The sequence below is a fragment of the Protopterus annectens genome, chromosome 9.part0 (genome assembly GCF_019279795.1).
Source record: "Protopterus annectens isolate FY-2018-M chromosome 9.part0, PAN1.0, whole genome shotgun sequence".
Lineage (NCBI taxonomy): Eukaryota > Metazoa > Chordata > Ceratodontiformes > Protopteridae > Protopterus > Protopterus annectens.
The window spans coordinates 623,934,919-623,954,421 of NC_056743.1; the positions used below are offsets into that span (position 1 = coordinate 623,934,919).

At 37.9% G+C, this 19,503-nt stretch overlaps 1 protein-coding gene across 1 annotated transcript in view; it reads right to left on the minus strand.

The window, feature by feature from the left end:
* The window catches only part of AGPAT1 (1-acylglycerol-3-phosphate O-acyltransferase 1), a 621,246-nt gene that overhangs the window by 94,458 nt on the left and 507,285 nt on the right, over window positions 1–19,503 (minus strand). The window contains exon 5 of the mRNA XM_044083187.1: window positions 17,944–18,039. Within this exon, the coding sequence (XP_043939122.1) occupies window positions 17,944–18,039 (96 nt within the window). The remainder of the gene's footprint in view (window positions 1–17,943; window positions 18,040–19,503) is intronic.

Below are 19,503 nucleotides of genomic sequence, written 5' to 3' on the forward strand. Positions count from 1 at the left end.
AGACAACTCAGCACATGCACTACATGTACAGAAGTACAGCAGTTGACAGCTAGTGAAATGAAGGGCTGAACTCGTATTAGGTTTATAGAGACACCAAATAATATTTGAAAACACTTTATGGGACATCTATGCTAGACTACACCTCCTCATATGTGGTTCCTCAGGTATAGAGGATTATGAGTGCGTCACCTACTATAACCAGTTTATTACAATGCCCCTTTTGGCAAGTACCTCACAAAGCACATGCAGCAGCTGGAAAGACCTCACCTGGAGGATCCAGGGCCTCAAACACCTACCCTACACAGATAGGCTAAAAGCACTGTCCCTCTACTCAGTCTCATACAGACTCCTCAGAGGTGACCTCTGTCTGGCATACATAGCAATCTCAGACCCCGCCTTGATGGGACTGCTGCATATCTGCAAGTCAAGCTCTACTCGACTAACCAGCACGCTGAACCTCAACCTGGACTGTGACATCAAAAGGACTGGTTGGGCAGGACAGATTTGTGTCCCAGAGGCTCCCCCTTCTATGGAACTGACTCCCTCTCCACGTCAAGCAGACTACCTCATTATCCATTTTTAAGCTCAACCTGGATAACTGGATGGGGAACAGAAAATACACCATTGGGATTCCACCTGTGTCCCTGATGGACAAGGGCATCAGTTAATGACTTGTCAGAACATTTGCTAAATTCTTGGCTAGGCCTGTAAGGGCCTCAGGGCCAATAGCCTAGTAAGTTCTTATAATCCTATTATGTGTTCAAGGCACAGATGACAAGAAATTTACCAAGACCAGAGTAAAGCAAAGCTCAAGGGAGGTAGATATTGACATCCTTGCCAAGAACACATAAGTAGTTATGATTAGAGAGATGTGACCATAATTTTTTTGTATATCATAAATCTTTGTGCGTTCCACGTGCTATCAGTTACAAAAAATGTGTGGGAGTGCTATGCTTTACAGGTTTGAAGTCCATAAAACAGACAAAAGACAGGAGCTAAATGTCCTCTAATTCTGTAAAATCTGTTAGGCACTTTATAATCACACACACAAAAAAGTAGTAGAGTGAAATGTCGAACAATGTTTAAAGCTGCGTTAACTTTTCGCTGCTGCCCTGAGGTTACAAGCACTAACGGCTGTTATGCTATAGCATGAGACTAAAGCTTAACTTTGTTACGCATCTTTTTTATGTCAAAAAGATGCTTAACAAATTTACCTCTTCCATGAATTGGGAGGGTAATCATGAAGTTCCATGCACAACATGTTTATTCTAACAGAGTCATGTCTAAAAACAGAATCTTGAGACCAAACTGTCTAAAGCCCAAAATTTACGAAAACCACAATTTCTAAAAATGCATAAGGACACAGAATAAGATGCATCTGAGATTCTTCTATTTCATAGGGTAATGATCTTGAAGTTAGTATTTATAAGGGATGTCATAAAAAACAGGAACTGGGGTTTTAGTATTCAGAGCCATCGTCTCGGACTAATTTTGAAATTGACTTAAGACTTCAACTTTTTAGATGAACTGCGGGTAAAGAAAATGACAGTAAACTATTCTGTCACATTTTGAAGATCTAAAAATAAGAGAACTAAGATATATAAAGACAATGAATCTGTTTTTCTACTTTACTGCCAGCTACACAGAAAGGCAGGTGCTTAAGTTTGGAAGTAGGTGATGTGTTCTTAAAACCCAGCGCTGCATCTAAGGAAACCTGGGCAAGTTATGAAGTGAGATAGTCACAGTACTAACTGACAAAATAAAATGCAGAATACCGCCCTTACATTCTCTTCATAGCAGTCTGTTTACTGGAGCTAACTGTTTACATAAGACATATTGAAGGTGAAGCTACCTGGAGCTAACTGTTTACCTAAGACATATTGAAGGTGAAGCTACCTGGAGCTAACTGTTTACTTAAGACATATTGAAGGTGAAGCCACCTGGAGCTAACTGTTTACTTAGGACATATTGAAGGTGAAGCTACCTGGAGCTAACCGTTTACTTAAGACATACTGAAGGTGAAGCTACCTGGAGCTAACTGTTTACTTAAGACATATTGAAGGTGAAGCTACCTGGAGCTAACTGTTTACTTAAGGCATATTGAAGGTGAAGCTCCCTGGAGCTGTTTACTTAAGACATACTGAAGGTGAAGCTACCTGGAGGTAACTGTTTACTTAAGACATATTGAAGGCGAAGCTACCTGGAGCTGTTTACTTAAGGCATATTGAAGGTGAAGCTACCTAGAGCTGTTTACTTAAGACATATTGAAGGTGAAGCTACCTGGAGCTAACTGTTTACTTAAGACATATTGAAGGTGAAGCTACCTGGAGTTAACTGTTTACTTAAGGCATATTGAAGGTAAAGCTTCCTGGAGCTAACCATTTACTTAAGACATATTGAAGGTGAAGCTACCTGGAGCTAACTGTTTACTTAAGACATATTGAAGGTGAAGCTACCTGGAGCTGTTTACTTAAGGCATATTGAAGGTGAAGCTACCTGGAGCTGTTTACTTAAGACATGTTGAAGGTGAAGTTACCTGGAGCTAACTGTTTAGTTAAGACATATTGAAGGTGAAGCTACCTGGAGCTAACTGTTTACTTAAAACATATTGAAGGTGAAGCTACCTGGAGCTAACTGTTTACTTAAGACATATTGAAGGTGAAGCTACCTGGAGCTAACTGTTTACTTAAGACATATTGAAGGTGAAGCTACCCGGAGCTGTTTACTTAAGGCATATTGAAGGTGAAGCTACCTGGAGCTGTTTACTTAAGACATGTTGAAGGTGAAGTTACCTGGAGCTGTTTACTTAAGACATGTTGAAGGTGAAGCTACCTGGAGCTAACCGTTTACTGAAGACATATTGAAGGTGAAGCTACGTATCTTTATTTTGTACTCAGACGTCTTACTGTTGCTCCTTCTCCGTCACCCAAACGTTTAAATATGTAATTGTTTTTAAAATGTTTCCCCTACTAACCACAGCAATGAACAATTCAATTTCAGGTGTTGCCCACTAAAATCACAAAAATACATTTTAGAAATGTACTCCCATCTCTAAACATTAGAAATATAGATATCTACAAATATTACTTTTATATATTTCAGGTGTTTTGGGTAAGAGATGCTTAAACATATGCACAGGTGAGTAACACAGGTACGCATATTTGTACCATTGCGATATATTCCTGAGAAAGGCGGGTGAGGCGGGACTTGGAAGAAAGCTCTAAATAACTCATGGGAATCAACATTGTTCAAAAGAGCACCATCAACCAGAAGAAAGATATATGTAAGCAAAAAATAGTCTGAACACAAACGGTTGACTATCAAGGGAATGTAAACAGGCACTGTTTGCTTCAAACAGAGGTAGATGATGAATGCAGCAGCTTTCTAGAAAAGAAGTGAAACCAAAAATGATGAATACATGCCTGAATGTATAGGGCAGATGTCGATTAGTTCTTTAAGCTAGGGAGTGGGGTTAAAATGTCGAATTATGGGGCAAATGCAGGCCAGTTCTTTAAGCTTGGGAACAGGGTGAAACTGCTGAGTAAGTGCTATACAGGATCTGTACCTCACCCAACATCAGAAAAGTAGCACCCTAGGTGGGCCAAACCTCTTTGATTGGCTTCTGCTTGACAGCCATCCCAGCACACATTATACACATACTTCTCCTAAGCTGTTAAAGCTGGACCACCTTATTTTAACAGAAAATGACATATATGAAATAAAATACTGATAGACAGCATTGCTGCTGTGTTAACCTTTGCAGTTGTAACTGTAAGAAGCCCACCTTGGAATCAGAATAAAAATATTACTAAAAAGGTGAAACACCGAATATGATGGCTGGCATAAAGTAGGCACACTATCTTAGCAGGGCACTATAAATGCTTGTAGTACATTACTAGAGAACCAAAAAACAACAACACCCTTCCCTACTAGTGGTCGAGTATAAAGTCAGCTGGATGAGATGTACCTCATCGATCGTGCTTTCTCACAGAAAACTATTGCCAGTACTGTTTTTATTACAACACCAGGAATGCTAATGTCTTTCAGCTTTTCCCGGTTAGGGGTTACCAAAGCGGAACTCCAGTCCACTAAAGATTGGCAGTGCATTTTAAGGTGCCGAGGTGCCAGCCCAACGCCCACACGCACCTACCTGCATGTCTTTAAACATCACTCAACCGCTGGGAGGACATGCAGACTCCACACAGAAGACGTTCCAACCGAGAATCGAACCAACGAACCTCTTGCTGTGAGGCGACAACGCTAACTGCTGCACCACCGCTGCCCTTTATTACAGCACCAGGAATGATTCCCAGTTTTTTGCAGTTTTTACTATTCTCAGTTAATCTGCAGCTATGAGGTTAGTAATGCATAAATAAAGGGATGTCTGAAGACAATGTCCCCCACATGGGTGGGGGATGCAAAGTAACTTGCCACCTGCAAAAAAAGCTTTTTAGTGCAGTTTAAATTTATATAAAGCTGCAACTAGTCATGTTTGTTCAGTTATTAGCTTTGTCAGAATGCAGTTTAACCATTCATAGTGGAACCCAAACAGTATTTTCAATGTTATTGTTTCTGTAAATTAGACAGGCCACTTGAGACAGAGTGGCAGAAGAACACAAGGAAAATGTAAACTAAATACATTGTCACACAACGTGCCAATGGTAGACAAAGGGATTCAAATCCAAGCTTCCATAATGTCATCTAGCTTATAAAAATAGAACTGAAGGATGCACAGTCCTGTTTCTGTACACATACACAACCTACAGCAGATAATTTACAGTCCGCAGTCACATTGTATGCTAATGGCAGCTGGTGGACTTAAGCCTAATTCTTCATAATATCATGCATCCTACATTCATACCACCTTGGAGCACAGGGATGGAAGTAACTTTAAAAAGGGCTCAGCATGCCAGTACTACTAGCTGCAGTTGAGGCACCAGCTTTCAGAATATCATAAAGTTTATCAACCTGAAACAAATAAGTCATACCCACATAACATGCATGTACACACAATCCAGTGTTGCAGGAAAGTCAATAACTTATTAATGGTTACGTAGTGTTGACAGTAATAATTAAGGGGCTAAACCTAAATTTTCAGCCCAACACAGTAACTATTGTGCTATTATTTCACACAGTCTATACCTACCAAAGATCAAGCTATAATTTGCTAGGTACTAGAAGATAAGCCAACAAATGCAAAAAAAAAACAGCTTTTAAGCAAACACATTCCATATACTGAACTGCAAAGTCTTAAATCTCTTACCTATACATAAGCTGTGTTGTACAGTGCTAAAATAAGGGTTAGAGCAGGACCAATAAGGGTACCAATACTAGTATGACAAACAAGTAAAAAGAAATTCCTCATGTGTGACTCCAGAGAAATGCTAATAACAGCTATCAGATAAGTGAGGATATCTTTTATTTCTCTCATTTGTCATTTAATGTATCTGAATTCTGTATCTTGTATTATAAAAGTGTTTTATTGACAGTAACTGGTAGGGATATTTTATTTCCACCTGATCTACAGCCTATTATTTCAGAAAAGGTATCCCAGATGAACATAATAAGGTTGCATTCAGGTCCAACACACAATTATACATTTAAAAGTCAGTCCCATAAAGCCATACATATGAAAAATTTTAAATTTGACAAGTAGAATATTTACTGAAAATGTATTAACCACTTTTGCAGTACTCTGTTTTTTTGTGGGACTGGACAAAGGTGAGGGACAGGGAGCATCACTGACACCCCCCTCAGGATATAGATGCATTAATAAAAAATGTGGATTGTAACGTGCTGTTATGTAAGCATCTGAAGTAACAGCATGCATGTCTGACAGAAACTGTAACAGCAAGTAAAAAGAGTAAGTACTTAACTCTTAGGCAGTGGTGTATCGGAGACCTTTTTTTCTGTCTACCAGTATCTTACTGAAGGAAATAGCCTACCCCTGACAGGTAATGCTGACAACATTCAGCTCTAGGAAGGTGTGTGATCTCTTATACTTAATGCCATTCAACACACTAGTGATATGCCAAAAAAAATGAAGGAAAAATGAAGAATTGGCAGCAAATGGAGGAAAGAATGCCTTGGGAAACAACTTCTAAACTGAAAGTTTGCGATCATGGAACATTAGTAGAAACGACTTACTTAAAATATTTCTTCATAAAAATACCATGCCAGAGAAAACATAGATGAACAGAACTGGGAAGGGTGCACTCTTACATGGTAGTAGGACTCTCAAGGGGATATGGCATTCTGTTCTTGTTCTAAAGTAAGTACAATTCCCACTGGACTTAACATTAGTAAATGCATACCTACTGCAAGACAGTGTCAAAGGAATAAGAACCGTAGGTTATTAGATCAGATTTTATTTAAACTTTACTTTGATTTACTATCTTTTTCATGATATCCCTCCATCTCACTCAGGTACTTGTAGTTGTACTATGCCATTTGCTTTACTTAGTTAGTCTTAGCATGTGTACTCCCAGGAGATACAGTAAAGGACACACCAACTGATCACCATTTTCATGTAGATACTAGTTTGCTTACTACTTTACTGTTTACTCAGTACCTCATTCTTCCATTAAATTACAAAGTTGTGCAACTTCCATATGGTCCTGTCTGCTTAAATGCTGTTGTCTGATATCATTAGGAGTGACAGTAGTCTAGCAAATGTTGGCTAGGAGGAATAGGACAGAGTGAGATCAGACACTGCGCCGACCATGATAACCGAATATGGTATGATACTAGAGATGCTGGTGATTCCGGTCACAGAATGACATCCTTAGCCAGACAGGTAAGTAGAAGATTCTGAGCACCTACCAACTGTTCCTTTTGAATAGCCCTGCAAAATGGTGGCAGATAGAGGTGTTCACTTCCATTGATATATTAACCTCAGTCCAATAAGAAAACATATTTTAGACAACAGATGAACTAATTAAGAAAAAAACAGTCTGAATAAAACGGATAAACCCCTGGAAGCACCATCTACGCAAAGATGGTTATTAAGAAAGGATGTGAGAATTAAAGAATGCATAGGACAAACATAAAACAATTCTAGATAGACTCAGAAGAATGTAAGTTCCTGCTTATCTGGAGTTGACAGCTTATACAACAGAAAATCATATGGGTGGTCCATCTGAGCCTTATTTGAGATTAAGATGCAGGTTTCCAAAAACCATCTCAGAGGAATAACATCACTCCCAACCGCAAGACACAAAACCTTATGGCAACATTTTACAGGACTTCAGTGTATGACAACTAGCATTTGGAAAATCTGTTTTCTGCATTTTCTATTCTTGTCATATGATTTTCCTTTTGCTTTCTGACATGATCTCTTTTATTAATTTATATTTGTAAATTCTGACAACAGCTAAAGACTCATTTTTGCACTCACTGTCCCAACATATATTTTTGCTAGTCTCTTACGTTTAATACAGCTGCTCATTCTAGAATTCTCCAACTTCATCTGAGTCTACTACTTCCCAGAAGGAGACTGCTCTACGCAGACATTTACTCCCTCTAACTCTTTCACAACTTGATTTACTGGTAACATATACCAATGGTGCAATGAGTGATCTAAGCTATCTGATACACTTGCAACGTCAGGAGGAAGTCTTAATTAAGCAACAGTCCACAAGTGTCTGTGGATATATCAGGATTTACCCACTGTTAATGCGGTTTGATCACAAGGGTGAAGGTTTTATACAATGACATTATTTAAGAAAGAATTTGCTTACCTTTCTTAAATAATATCTTTGTAAGAGGGTGCTGTTGAATTCCTCCACTTTCTTCATTGGTTAGTGATATACCAAGCATGTGTAAGGAACTTCAATACCCACACTTGCACAGTACATCAGTGCAATGCAGGAGAAGCAACAGGAAAGAGAGAATCTCTGTTGCTGTTTTTTTTTTTTCTTTACTGTCCAGATTTTACTAATGACAGTACAGAAATACAAAAAAAATCAGATACATTTCTGACTGTAGTTTTGCAGAATGTACCTGATTTTTCTCGTATTTTGCTCCATACCTCAGCATATATGAACAGAAAGTCTGGCTGCTCAATGGAACTTCAGTGGCCGGAATTTTTTCTAGTGGTATACGCTCAATTTACAATGGGCATGATGGTTAGGATGTCCAATCAGAATGCTTGTTTTTGAACAGCAATGAGCAATCATTGAATAATTAAGCAATAACTGGTGAGTGGGTGTGGGTAAATCTTCATTTACCCACACCAACAAGCCAGTTACTGCTATTATACAATAACATTATTTAAGAAAGAAATGTCTCAGTGCCATAGTGTTCCTCTGTGCTCTTTCCTGTTCTTTCCCATTTTCTGATGTAGTGTGTATGCGTATGGGTGCTGCTTAGTAGAAGCAATGGAGAAAAGAAAATCTCGGTTACTTTTTTTTTTTTTTAATTATTAAACCTGGGCAGTTCAGAGGTATTGGAGTCTGCTGACAACAGCCCAGAAATACAAGGAAAATCAGGTATGGTTCTTAGTTTTACAGAATGTACCTGATTTTTTGCATTTGGACAGCCTTCCTTACATACCTATCAACCTCTTAGCTCAAGAAAACTGTGGAAAGGGCCCACAAATAGGGACAGTTTGATAGATTTTAAATGTTCTGTTTTAAACTTAGAAATCTGCTAGAATAACAGGATTTGTGTTGGTGTGCATTGTCTAAAGGATATGAAGCCTGAAAGTCAAACCCATGTCATTATTTAGTGACTTCACTCCTCAGTGATTTGCCAGAAAACTACAGATTTTATGAGGAACAGACCAGAAATATGAGGCAAAAATCTGGACAGTTAAGAGACATGTAGCAGTGGTACTTTAGTGGCCAGACTTTTTTCTTTTGCTATATGCTCGCTTTACAACATAATTAACCACTGCTTCTTCACACTTAAAAAAGATGATCTAATATGATTCAATATTATTCAACAAGAAGATTTGTTTTAAACAATACCTAGCAATGAATGTGTACCAGACCCTTTCAGTTTGTAAAAAAGTATAACATGGATTTTTTACAACTCAAAATGAGAAGTGTTCTTCATAATGAAGTACAGTTGAGCGATTAATTAGAGAAAGTGTGAAATGGCCTCTGAAAACTTCGGTAATGAGAGAAGAGGTCAGAATACAGAGATCCTGCAGTGTAAAGAGTAACTGAGGAACAAATATTTCCTGTTTGAGAGATGGCTAGTTTTTTTCCAGAGGGTATATGGCAATTAAGAGACCATGATAATATCAAGCACCACGTTATTGTAAAAATAAAACCAGCAATAAAATTGTCAATAATAATAAAACAAAACTTGTTTTATAGATGCCACCCAGCCTTCGACTCCTACAACTGTATACACTCTTAACTCCAAGACTGCAAAACCTCAGTTGTAAATAAATACTTCCTTATTTCCAATGCTGAGCAACCTCAAACTGAGTATAGTCAAGTATGAGATGAAATATTACTCTATAGTTTCAATTCAGCAATATGGCATTCAGTAAAGTGCTGAAGATAAACAGTCAGGCTCCATTCTACATAGCTGCTCAGAACATATGAGCTGTGAAATTTGTTTGTCTGAACATATGAAGTTGGAACTATCTCACTCTTATGTTATCAACTCTTCTGTGGTTTAGCAAGTTCATTCCAGACTAAAGTGTTGTTTGCTGACATAATGACCAGAGTCCCACATTTTCTTCATTTTTAACACGTCTGATGCATCAAGAAAATGACTGCCCTCTCATATGTCTGGTTTGAAGGAGGAAATATTTGCCCCGAAAATGTAGCCAGGATTTTGAGCATGTGGAGAAGTGTTTCATATGTGAAGACTGCTTCGCTACTGATGGTCATTTCATTGGGGAAGTTCATGCAAGAAAGATTACTCTCAGGTCCTGATAAAAGGCCTAAACTGCATTAGGGAGTGGATATATTTTCATGTAATCAAGCTTCTCTTTAACAAAATCCAAACAGACAAACCCAGTATAAAAATAACCTGGGTTTAACTTTGGTATCTATAAAAAGACTTTCAAAGAGACAAATGAAAACCACATTGAAACATACCTGGGGCACTGACTTACTGTTATTAAAAATGAAAATCCATTTTTATGAAATGAACCACCAGGAATTCTAGCCATGATTGTTTAAAGCAACTTCTGACCATTATAGTGAGCCCATTATAATTTTCAAGTGCAAATTTGTATGGTTCTTTTCTTGAAATTAAGTAGACAACAGCAAATAAAGCAAAACAATAGTTTTGCAAGTAGTAAATGCAACAAAAATTAACTATTCTGGTATGGAATGACAAATTCCAGGAAATGCCATCTTTTTCCTGTTCTTAGACCAAATCTGGGTATTTTATGGCATTTTTCTAGGAAACGTAATGCCCTTGAGAATAATGAATTGGTTATTTCTAGCCAACAGTCCTATGCCTGTATGAAAAAAGTTTTGCTAAAACTATGCAAACTCTGAAATGCCTCCGTAAACAAAATATATCCTAAGTAATATAAAGAGTAAAACAAAACTGCCTAAGTGTTTTAGTACTTACTGACAAGCAGTTAAAAAAGCAAAGCTATTTTGCCAAAACATAATTGTAGCCTAAATTAATTTACTCTGCAAATTAAGAGAAATGTAACAATTCTTGTACAGCAGTAAAAATAATATTGTAACAGTGTAATTATCGTATTACTCATGTACATTTTCATTACATTCAAGCTACAACTGGCTAAAATGTGAATGGCCTTATGAGAGCATAAAAACACTAGCGACAATCAAGTGAAATTCTAGTAACCTTAAACTGTAGAGATGCACAGATTATCACAAATTTTACTGTACCTTCTCTACACCTGACAATCAAAACTCCTCACCCCCCAATCTGCCCCACTAATTGCCATAAGGTTGAGTGCCCATGGGCTATGTGCTCCACTTGGGCCAAGAATCAAGCACTGGATATGTGACCATCATCCACAGTGGGTCAGGGCAATTTTCTTATTTTGGCTCTACAGTTGACCTTTTCATACACCAAGTTGTTGCTTCTGGGCTAGAGCATACCACAAACATTCTGTGGGATTCTGACTTGCCTCCATGAGTGATGGAAGCTTTCAGATGTCCTGCCCCTTCCTTGAAGCATACACCTCTATTAGGTCTTTGATCTGCACCAAGGAGCCTGAATGGAACATGTATGCTTTCCTCCCCTCCCACTATCAGAGAAAAGACTAGGTTCTCCTGGCCCCTGTCAGTTCCTCCAGATCTGGGACCACTAACTGTTCCTAGGTCATCTCTTTCATAGCTGTGGTTCTGTTTCTCTGTGTGATGAAGTCAAAAATATCAGCACCAGTGCCTGAGTAATACAAATGGATACGTATGAAGTAATATCACAGTATGTACAAACTAGACACCTAGCCTACGGCTTATGAACTTAAATGAGTAAAAGCAATATATTAGATGCTTCATCCCAGATACCAGATAATAAATAATAATACAAAGTAACTGAAAGCTCATGGGATTCACTCGATTTTCATGAAGCTTTTTGCTGATATTACGACTTTGCCTCCATCCTTTGTCCTCACCTTTCTCTGACCACAAGTGCATTCTCTGAACAAGTGTGTCCTTATGCAGTCTTACTACAACTTGAACTGTGAAAGTGTGTCTTGTAATATTACATCACTGTTGTCAGAAAAAGAGCTACTGTACCAATCTCTGAGGTGAATTTGAAACATTTACTTATTTTCCTAGTTGAAAATGGCCCACTACATCAGACCACTGACTCCATTATCAAAAAAAAAAAAAAACTAAATAAATACTTTCTGATCTACGGAGAAGTTCTATGACTATCCCAGTCCTGAAGGTTATAGACTTTTACTGGTGAAAACACATGAGATCCTGCTTACATCTTCTTACAATAAAAAAGCAAGTATTCCTTCACCATCTCCTGGAATTACGTGAAGAGTTATGCATTATTATGGAGTACGTGCCAATCATTTCCACGCAATATGGGTTTTGCCTATCCTAGTGCACTACAACCAACAGCTGAATTCTCATGGATAATGCACAACATTAATATGCATGCTCTTCATTTATAATAAAAACATTTTACTCTGTTGATCATAAATTAAAATTTTCGAGACCAACCACAAAAGTGGATCCTAAAACTACAGCTGTCTAAAACTTACCATAACAGTAGATATTTGAATGATCACTACTTCAGTAGCCTTAGCTATATGGGTTATATCTTGCCAAGAATATAACTCAGCCAGCTTCCAATGCTTTATGCCAGCTTTCATACACGAGCTGAGCTGACTAAAGATTTGTTTAGTTTAAAATGCCAAATTCCTAGAAATGCCATATTTTTCCATTGGTCCAAATTTGGGAATTAATAGCATTTTTCTAGGAAAATTAGTTTCCTTGACCCTAACTATCAGGCAGCTCGAGCTGAGCTGACTAAAAGACAAGTTTGGGAGTGAAAGCCATTCACAGCTTTCCTGCCAGAAGACGGAGAGAGAGAGGCTGAGCCCTGAAATGACAATGCTAGAGCAACAAAAACTAAATATCCCCACCCTGGCATAAAATGGTGAGTTTTGCTTACACAAACTATGTTCATCATATTGATCATTGCTGCAGTAGCTTTAGCTATATGGGTATAGTACCTTAGCTAATTACATTTGGGAGGTGGAAAGAGAAGAATTCTGGAGACCCTGGAGAATGGTCCCAGGACAGCTTAATTTGGACCTAGAGAAGGAATCAAGCTTACAATGTTTTGTAAAACTTTGTATAGAAGTCCAAGGAGCAGCTTCTACAATACTTGTAGAATCCAGCGTTATCCAAAAAGCCATACATGAAGCCAAGGCCCTAGTAGAGTGGGCCTTGACGCTGTCTGGAATGTTATAATGTGTATAACAAAAGGTAATAGCCTTAAACAACCATTTGGAAATTGTCTGTTTTAACAGAGGATGTCCCTTATTCTTAACCTTCACAAAAAATTAACAATTGATCCGCAGATCTGAAAGATTTAGTTCAGTCAAGACAGTACCCAAGTCGTCTGTGGACAGGCAAGATACAGAATATCCTTTCGCTCTCATTTTAGGTTCATGAAGGAAAACAGGGAATTGAATAGTTTGGCTTAAACCAAAGCACATCTGAGGTTCTGACCCAGTCAGCTACAGTGGAGGCAGTACAATGCTGGTGCACTGCCAAAAAAGATAATACTAGGGTCACAATCTGATGTAACATGTTTTAATAAAAATAAATGTTTAGCGTTTATAGAACCTTGGGAAATTGCCCTAATTTTGTTTTTAAAACTGGTAGGGATCTTAAGACTCTTTTTGCACATCAAATCACAAACAATATTATCAAGTCTCACAAGGGAACAAAGAGATGTGGTTGTGCAGAGGAACACATTACACTGGGGTCCCTCCATTATAATATTACCTCAGGTAAAGGTAACTGTGCCTACAAAAAAGTTGTTTATATCACCCTGTGCTGTGGATATCCAAGTTTGTTATGAGGGTAAAACCAAGAGACACTTTCAAAAAATAATTTATGAACACCTTTACACAATTAATAGAGGTAATATTATCAACTCACTGTTTAAACATACACTTTATTGTTTGACTTTTTCTAAAATGTCTCTTTGGTATCTTGGAAGCTGTGCCAAATAATATTTGTGGTGGTTCTTGGGAAACCAAGACAGAATTTAGAGAACTAATTTGGAAATTAAGACTAAATGCATCTGCCCCAGCCAGGCTTGAATGAACACATTTCTATTACCCTGTGCTTAAGTTAAGAGATGCCATATTATAACTTTTACAGTTCTAAACATTTTTCCTTTTTTTTTACTATATTTGTGCATTACATTTGACTAATATACATTTTAGCATCTTCATATTTTTGCAATTTGTATTTTAAATTGATTTAAATTGTTTCCTTTATGTTCTGTTGTGCTGTCCATTTTTACTGATACTGGTTATACTGTTTTTTAAGACGTCTCCACTGTTTGTTAACACTTAATTATGGGAGTCACATGTGGTTCTGATTTTATATTTAAATGCTTGAATGTACTTTTTTTCAAGTGGTTCTGATGAAGCCCTGCACATTAGGGATGAAAGTGATTAACCGTTATTGTTTTGGGTTACATGATTTTTGTATTTACTTGGGCTTGTAAATAAACATTGAATTGTTTTTTTTGTTCATTCAACTCTCTGTTATTTACAACGTTTTTCTGAACATTGTAACCTTGTGATGTATGATGTTTAGCACTATGTAAGCCTTTTTTTTTTGATTACTTATTTTTAAAGTAGCCTAGCCCTACTGGTAACCACAGTTTAGCTGCGACTTGAATGTGTTTTCCTCTGTGGCCAGCATGACCTTAGGTGTAAGAAATCTTGAGATTTTTGAAGCAGCTGAGCTAGGCTGCCTGATACTTGGAGCTATTAGTAAATTGACTGTGGATCTATATGTGGCGCAGAGTTTATTCATGGCAGCTTACACCTCTAGACAAGAATGGGTTCTAAAGGCTGTTGCCTTGACTTTCCTCTTCGGCACTATATGAGCCCCTTTTCATTACTGGTTTTGGTTTAGGCTGCATGGTCACATGCTGTGTGTTTTTGGTTCTTGTACTTTAAAAACAACTGTAACAATCTTTCTTGTACTTTAAAAACAACTGTAACAATCTTAAAGTCTTTTATACTTTTTCTTTTCCCAGATGTACTTGCCACTGCTCACAAAATCACATGTGATATATTAATAATGAAGCCATATCAACTTAGTAAACTGAGCTCCTAGTGTATGAGCTATATGAATGCTACATTTCCCTCAGGTGCAAACTGCAGTCAAATAAACACAGGGGAGTATGGCACAGAGTACTAACTAATAATATACACCTGTCATACACAGAACTGATGCATGGATTGGGAGCAAAGCTTCCTCATGTAAGGTGGCAGTTATCTGAAACACTGATGGGACTCACTGGGCTTCCCCACATTTAGTGCCAGCAGTAAATTCTGCTTCTTTCAGTTGTCAATATGTTCCTGGAAAGGCTCATACCTCAGGTTTACTACATTCGCTGAATACGCTACATTTTAACCCAGTTAATCTCAATTCATTTGAAGGCAGTTTTACAATTCATAAGAGGAAAGTATACCTCATGGCAAGCGATTATATATATTACCGATCTCTGCCTGATATTTGTGTAACTTTCTATAAACAGCTACAGTATACCTAATCTTTGTTCGTGTCTGATGCTTCACATCTACATGACCTTATGAATACAAGCACAGCATCTGTGTATGAATTTTTATCTATCTGCAGTTTGGGTCATGACTGAAAATGATTTCCCTGTATAAGTCGAACTGTTAAGTCAAAATAAACAGATAAATAAGGGAATAAACAAACCAAACCACCAGCTTGATGTGACTCTTTAGTTACAACTTATTTTGGTGCAATTGTGGACTCAGAGGCCCACAGCACAAAAAGCAGAAGGTGTAAGAATCTATGCATGGCACCCAGAACACAAAACTGTTTCGGTTACATCCTGACTGTTAATAAGCCTTCCATTTCCTTCTAAAAACAACAAACAGAATTAAAGACTGTTAAGGTTGTAGCAGTGTCTGCAGCAGATGGTTTATGGGCGCTGGAAATTTTGCTAGGTTATCACTTAATAGCACAAAGTTAGCCTTCAAGTAGTTCCTGAACATTTTAGGTTTAACTGGGGGTCCATGACTTATTTTTACTTCAAAGGAAACCATTTTATGGTCTGACTGCACCAGGGAAGGTATTACAGTAAGGGGTACGCAGCACTCTCCCATATTAGTGAGGAACAGATCCAGTACGGTTGCACCCCCTTGTTGGTGTACTGAAAATCTGGTCCAAGGAGCTTGTGTTCACAAAATTTAGGAATCTCTGTTCCTGTACATTTGGTGTCATTCAGGATTCTACTTAATAGTGGGGTAATTAAAATTGCCCATGAATATGGTATTGGGTTGAATGGTGAGTGTTTCCAGTAAGTTTAAATACATAGTATGGGTTTCCTGGGTCACACATGGAGACCTATAGCTTGCAAAGAAGTTGTGTTGGATTTTGTCTCCGGTGACTTGAACATGGAGCAGCTCAAGTGCATTGTCCTGTTTGACCATCCTTGAGGTATATGGAATTTTGATGTAAACTGAGACACGCCCACCTTTAGACCCTATCTGTGCAGTAGCTGGTCTAAATGTGTGGAAGGCATTATAACCTTGCACTGTTGGTGTGCTGCTCACAGCTTTAAACCATTCTCAGTGACAGCAAAGATGTCAGCATTCTTTAGGGTGAAGAGAGGTCTAGGGAGTGGAGTTTTTTGTTTAGACTTCTAGCACTGAGCAGTAGTACCTTTAGATTTTTCTGGTTTTGATTTGCTATGTTGGAAGTACTTTCAGTTTAGCATTGCCTAAAAAAGGCACTATGGGGAAGACAATGTTTTAGCTAATATTTGAAAGCCTAGAGGTTAGAGGTGCAGACCATTCCTGGCAAAGCAGTGTGGTCTGCTGACCATCTCCTTCCATGCTGACAAATATCGGACTGACACCAGAAATGAAACCAATTATTAAAGTCAGTCCTCTTTTGTTCATATTGGTGCATGATCCTTGGAGAAGGTAAAATGCTGGTCAATGCTGGGCTCGTACTAGCCTGAGACATACTTTCCAAGAGCTCCATGATGTCTCTCTTCATATATTCTAGGGAGGTATGTCTCAGGTCATTTACACCCACATGGACTATGACTGAGTCAGACTGGTACATGTGGTCCAATTACCTGTGCGTGTGCATAATGTGGTCAGATCCTAGCCCCTGATAAGCAACTGAATGTGACTTTCTCCTTACTCAGCCTGGTGAGAGGTACATCACTATGTCTCACAATGGAGTCTCCAATGACCAGAATGTTGGATTGCGTGGTGGCTTGCCATATGGGATAGAGGTAGAGGCTCCATGAGATGTTGCTCTATGTGTTGATGTGGGCATAGTTTTGAAAGAGTGTATTTGGGGCTGCTGAGGGTATTTGTTATGTGTACTTCATCTAGGAGGTCTGAGAAACAAATATTAACTGACAACAAAATAAGATAGTCCATTCATTTCAAGTTATTTCTTAACATTTGCAAAAGTCCGTCCTCATTTGACTTTCTCCTTACTTTATGTAACTGAGATTTACTTAATATATTTTTCTATAAATGGAGATGCTTTATCTAAAAATACCAAATCAGAAGAAAGTCATGAGGCAAGAGGAACAAATCACAATGAAAAGAGAGTAAGCCAATTATTTTCAGAGGCATTTGTTACTGCATGACCAGACTGTCAAACAAAAATCAACAAACACAATCTCAGTACTGTTATTACATGGCCAGAGGTGATGCTGCATACAAGCGATGAGACAATATGGCTAAACACAACAGAAATAGGACAAAAGTACTACTGACAAGAAGCCTGGGAACAACACGAGGGAACAGAAAGATTTCAAAGTCCTCTGTGCCCAACTCAGGTTTAAAAAAACACTTCTGTTAATGATGCTATAGATACGGGAAGTAACATATACTTCTTTGAGCACTATAAATATGGGAATAATATATACTTCCTTGAGCACTATACAAGTCCATGTGAAAGGCTGTCAGAGTAAAGATAGCAGGACATGATCCACTTCTGAAGAATATAGGCAACTGTAAAAAAGGTTGGGAAAAAACAAATATGGAAAATCATACCAAAAGGTAGTATGTGGAAATGTGGGCTCAGGTGGGCAGGGTTACAATTTACACATAGCTGGGAGCTGGGGTTGGGAAGGGGCATTGAAACTCAAGACCACCAGGCTAATAACATTGGCTATGCCATCTCACTAGCTGAAACTCTGTTAGATGAATATGATACAAAGTAATAGTACTGCAAAGTGTCAAATAAAAAGGAGGCGAACAAGATGAGAAGTCATTTCTCTTACTTGTGCTTGAACAGCGAGATGGAAAGCTCCACGTTTGAAAGGAAGCATCGAGCCATCGTGGTTCCTAGTTCCTTCTGGAAATATCCAAACTCTCACCTGAAAAGAAAAACAGCAAAAAAAAATCTTTGTCAGCACATGAACCATGAAGAAAAGTATATTTTTCTTATCTCAGGAACAGTCTGCATAATACCTAGCACATAACATAGTATTCAAGTAATATAATTCACACGATTGCAAAATTAAAGGATAACAGTCACATAATGTAATTAAAAAAGGCACAATTTTAAGCAACTTTATATGTCTGAAATGAGTTCAGGAATGACTCAATGCCTTTTTTAAGTGCTGCTTTGGTGATATAAATAGCTGACAGGTGATTATAAAGACTTAAATGGAGTCATAAGAGACTACTGCATTAGTTTAAGATAAACTAAGGAGATCGGAACTGCAGTTCTAGTTAGAAAAAGGTGTGGAAATAGGATAGTACTGGTAGTATGTGAAAGAATTACAGTGCTCTGTCATAGCATTTACATTGTAATGAGTCTGAATGGTGATTTAGAAGGGTTTTCCTGGACAGGATAAGACTGAGGAGGTTTGTAATATCATGTAAGGGAGTTTTGTACTACAAAAGACATTTTATGGAAGGATATTTTACTGATGGAGAGAGTGTATGTGAATCTGATTAGTGTAGTTGTGCCAAGATTTGTGTTTGAAGTGGATAATGCTGTAAAATGAACAACGGTTTGTGGACTAGTGAAGGACACACATTTATAATGAGAAGTTTGTACATAGTGATAGCATGGTGAAAGGCAGACTTTTGTGTATAAGCATGATGTTATCCACACTTAAAAGGATATATTCATTGGTTCTGGAACCGTGTATGTTAACCTGGCAGTTCTACTGAAATCTTTTGCAAACTAGTTGAGTTGTAAGAATTACCTCAAGAAACACATGGAAGGCATGGGTTGTGCTAATTTGGGAATTAGAACATTTTTCGCAAAGGATCTCAGAGTTTCAGAATTTCAGAGTTTCAGCGGTAAGGAAGATGGTTAGTGAGCATACCAGTTTTAGTTGATTTAGAACTGGTTCTACAGTGTGTCCCTGAGTTTCAAATGAATGAAGCTTCAGCCTGACAAGAAAAACAGAGAAGCTTGAACCTGACAAAAATTTAATAAACTTTTTTTTTTTTTACAGGGGGCAATCCCCCCTGCACACCCACAACCCCCTACTTAACTATTCTAATTACATGGCCCCACAACAGCAGAGAAAAGGCCCTATGAATTACAACAATTACAATATGTTAACAAAAACTGCAGCGGTAGCAGCAGGGATTTCCAATAGCAAAAATCAATTGGAGAGTTAAAAATTGGTGAATCTAAATTGACAAGTTGAGCCCTCATCCACTTAAGACTTATTAATTAGTTGGGTAATATTTAGAACACGAAATAGAAATGTCAATATGTACATGAAAGGTTAAGGAACGTTTAAGAAAAACGTAAATATAACAGTACAATGGAATGTAGAGCTACCATAGAGTAGAGTAAGGAATGTTTAAGAAAAACA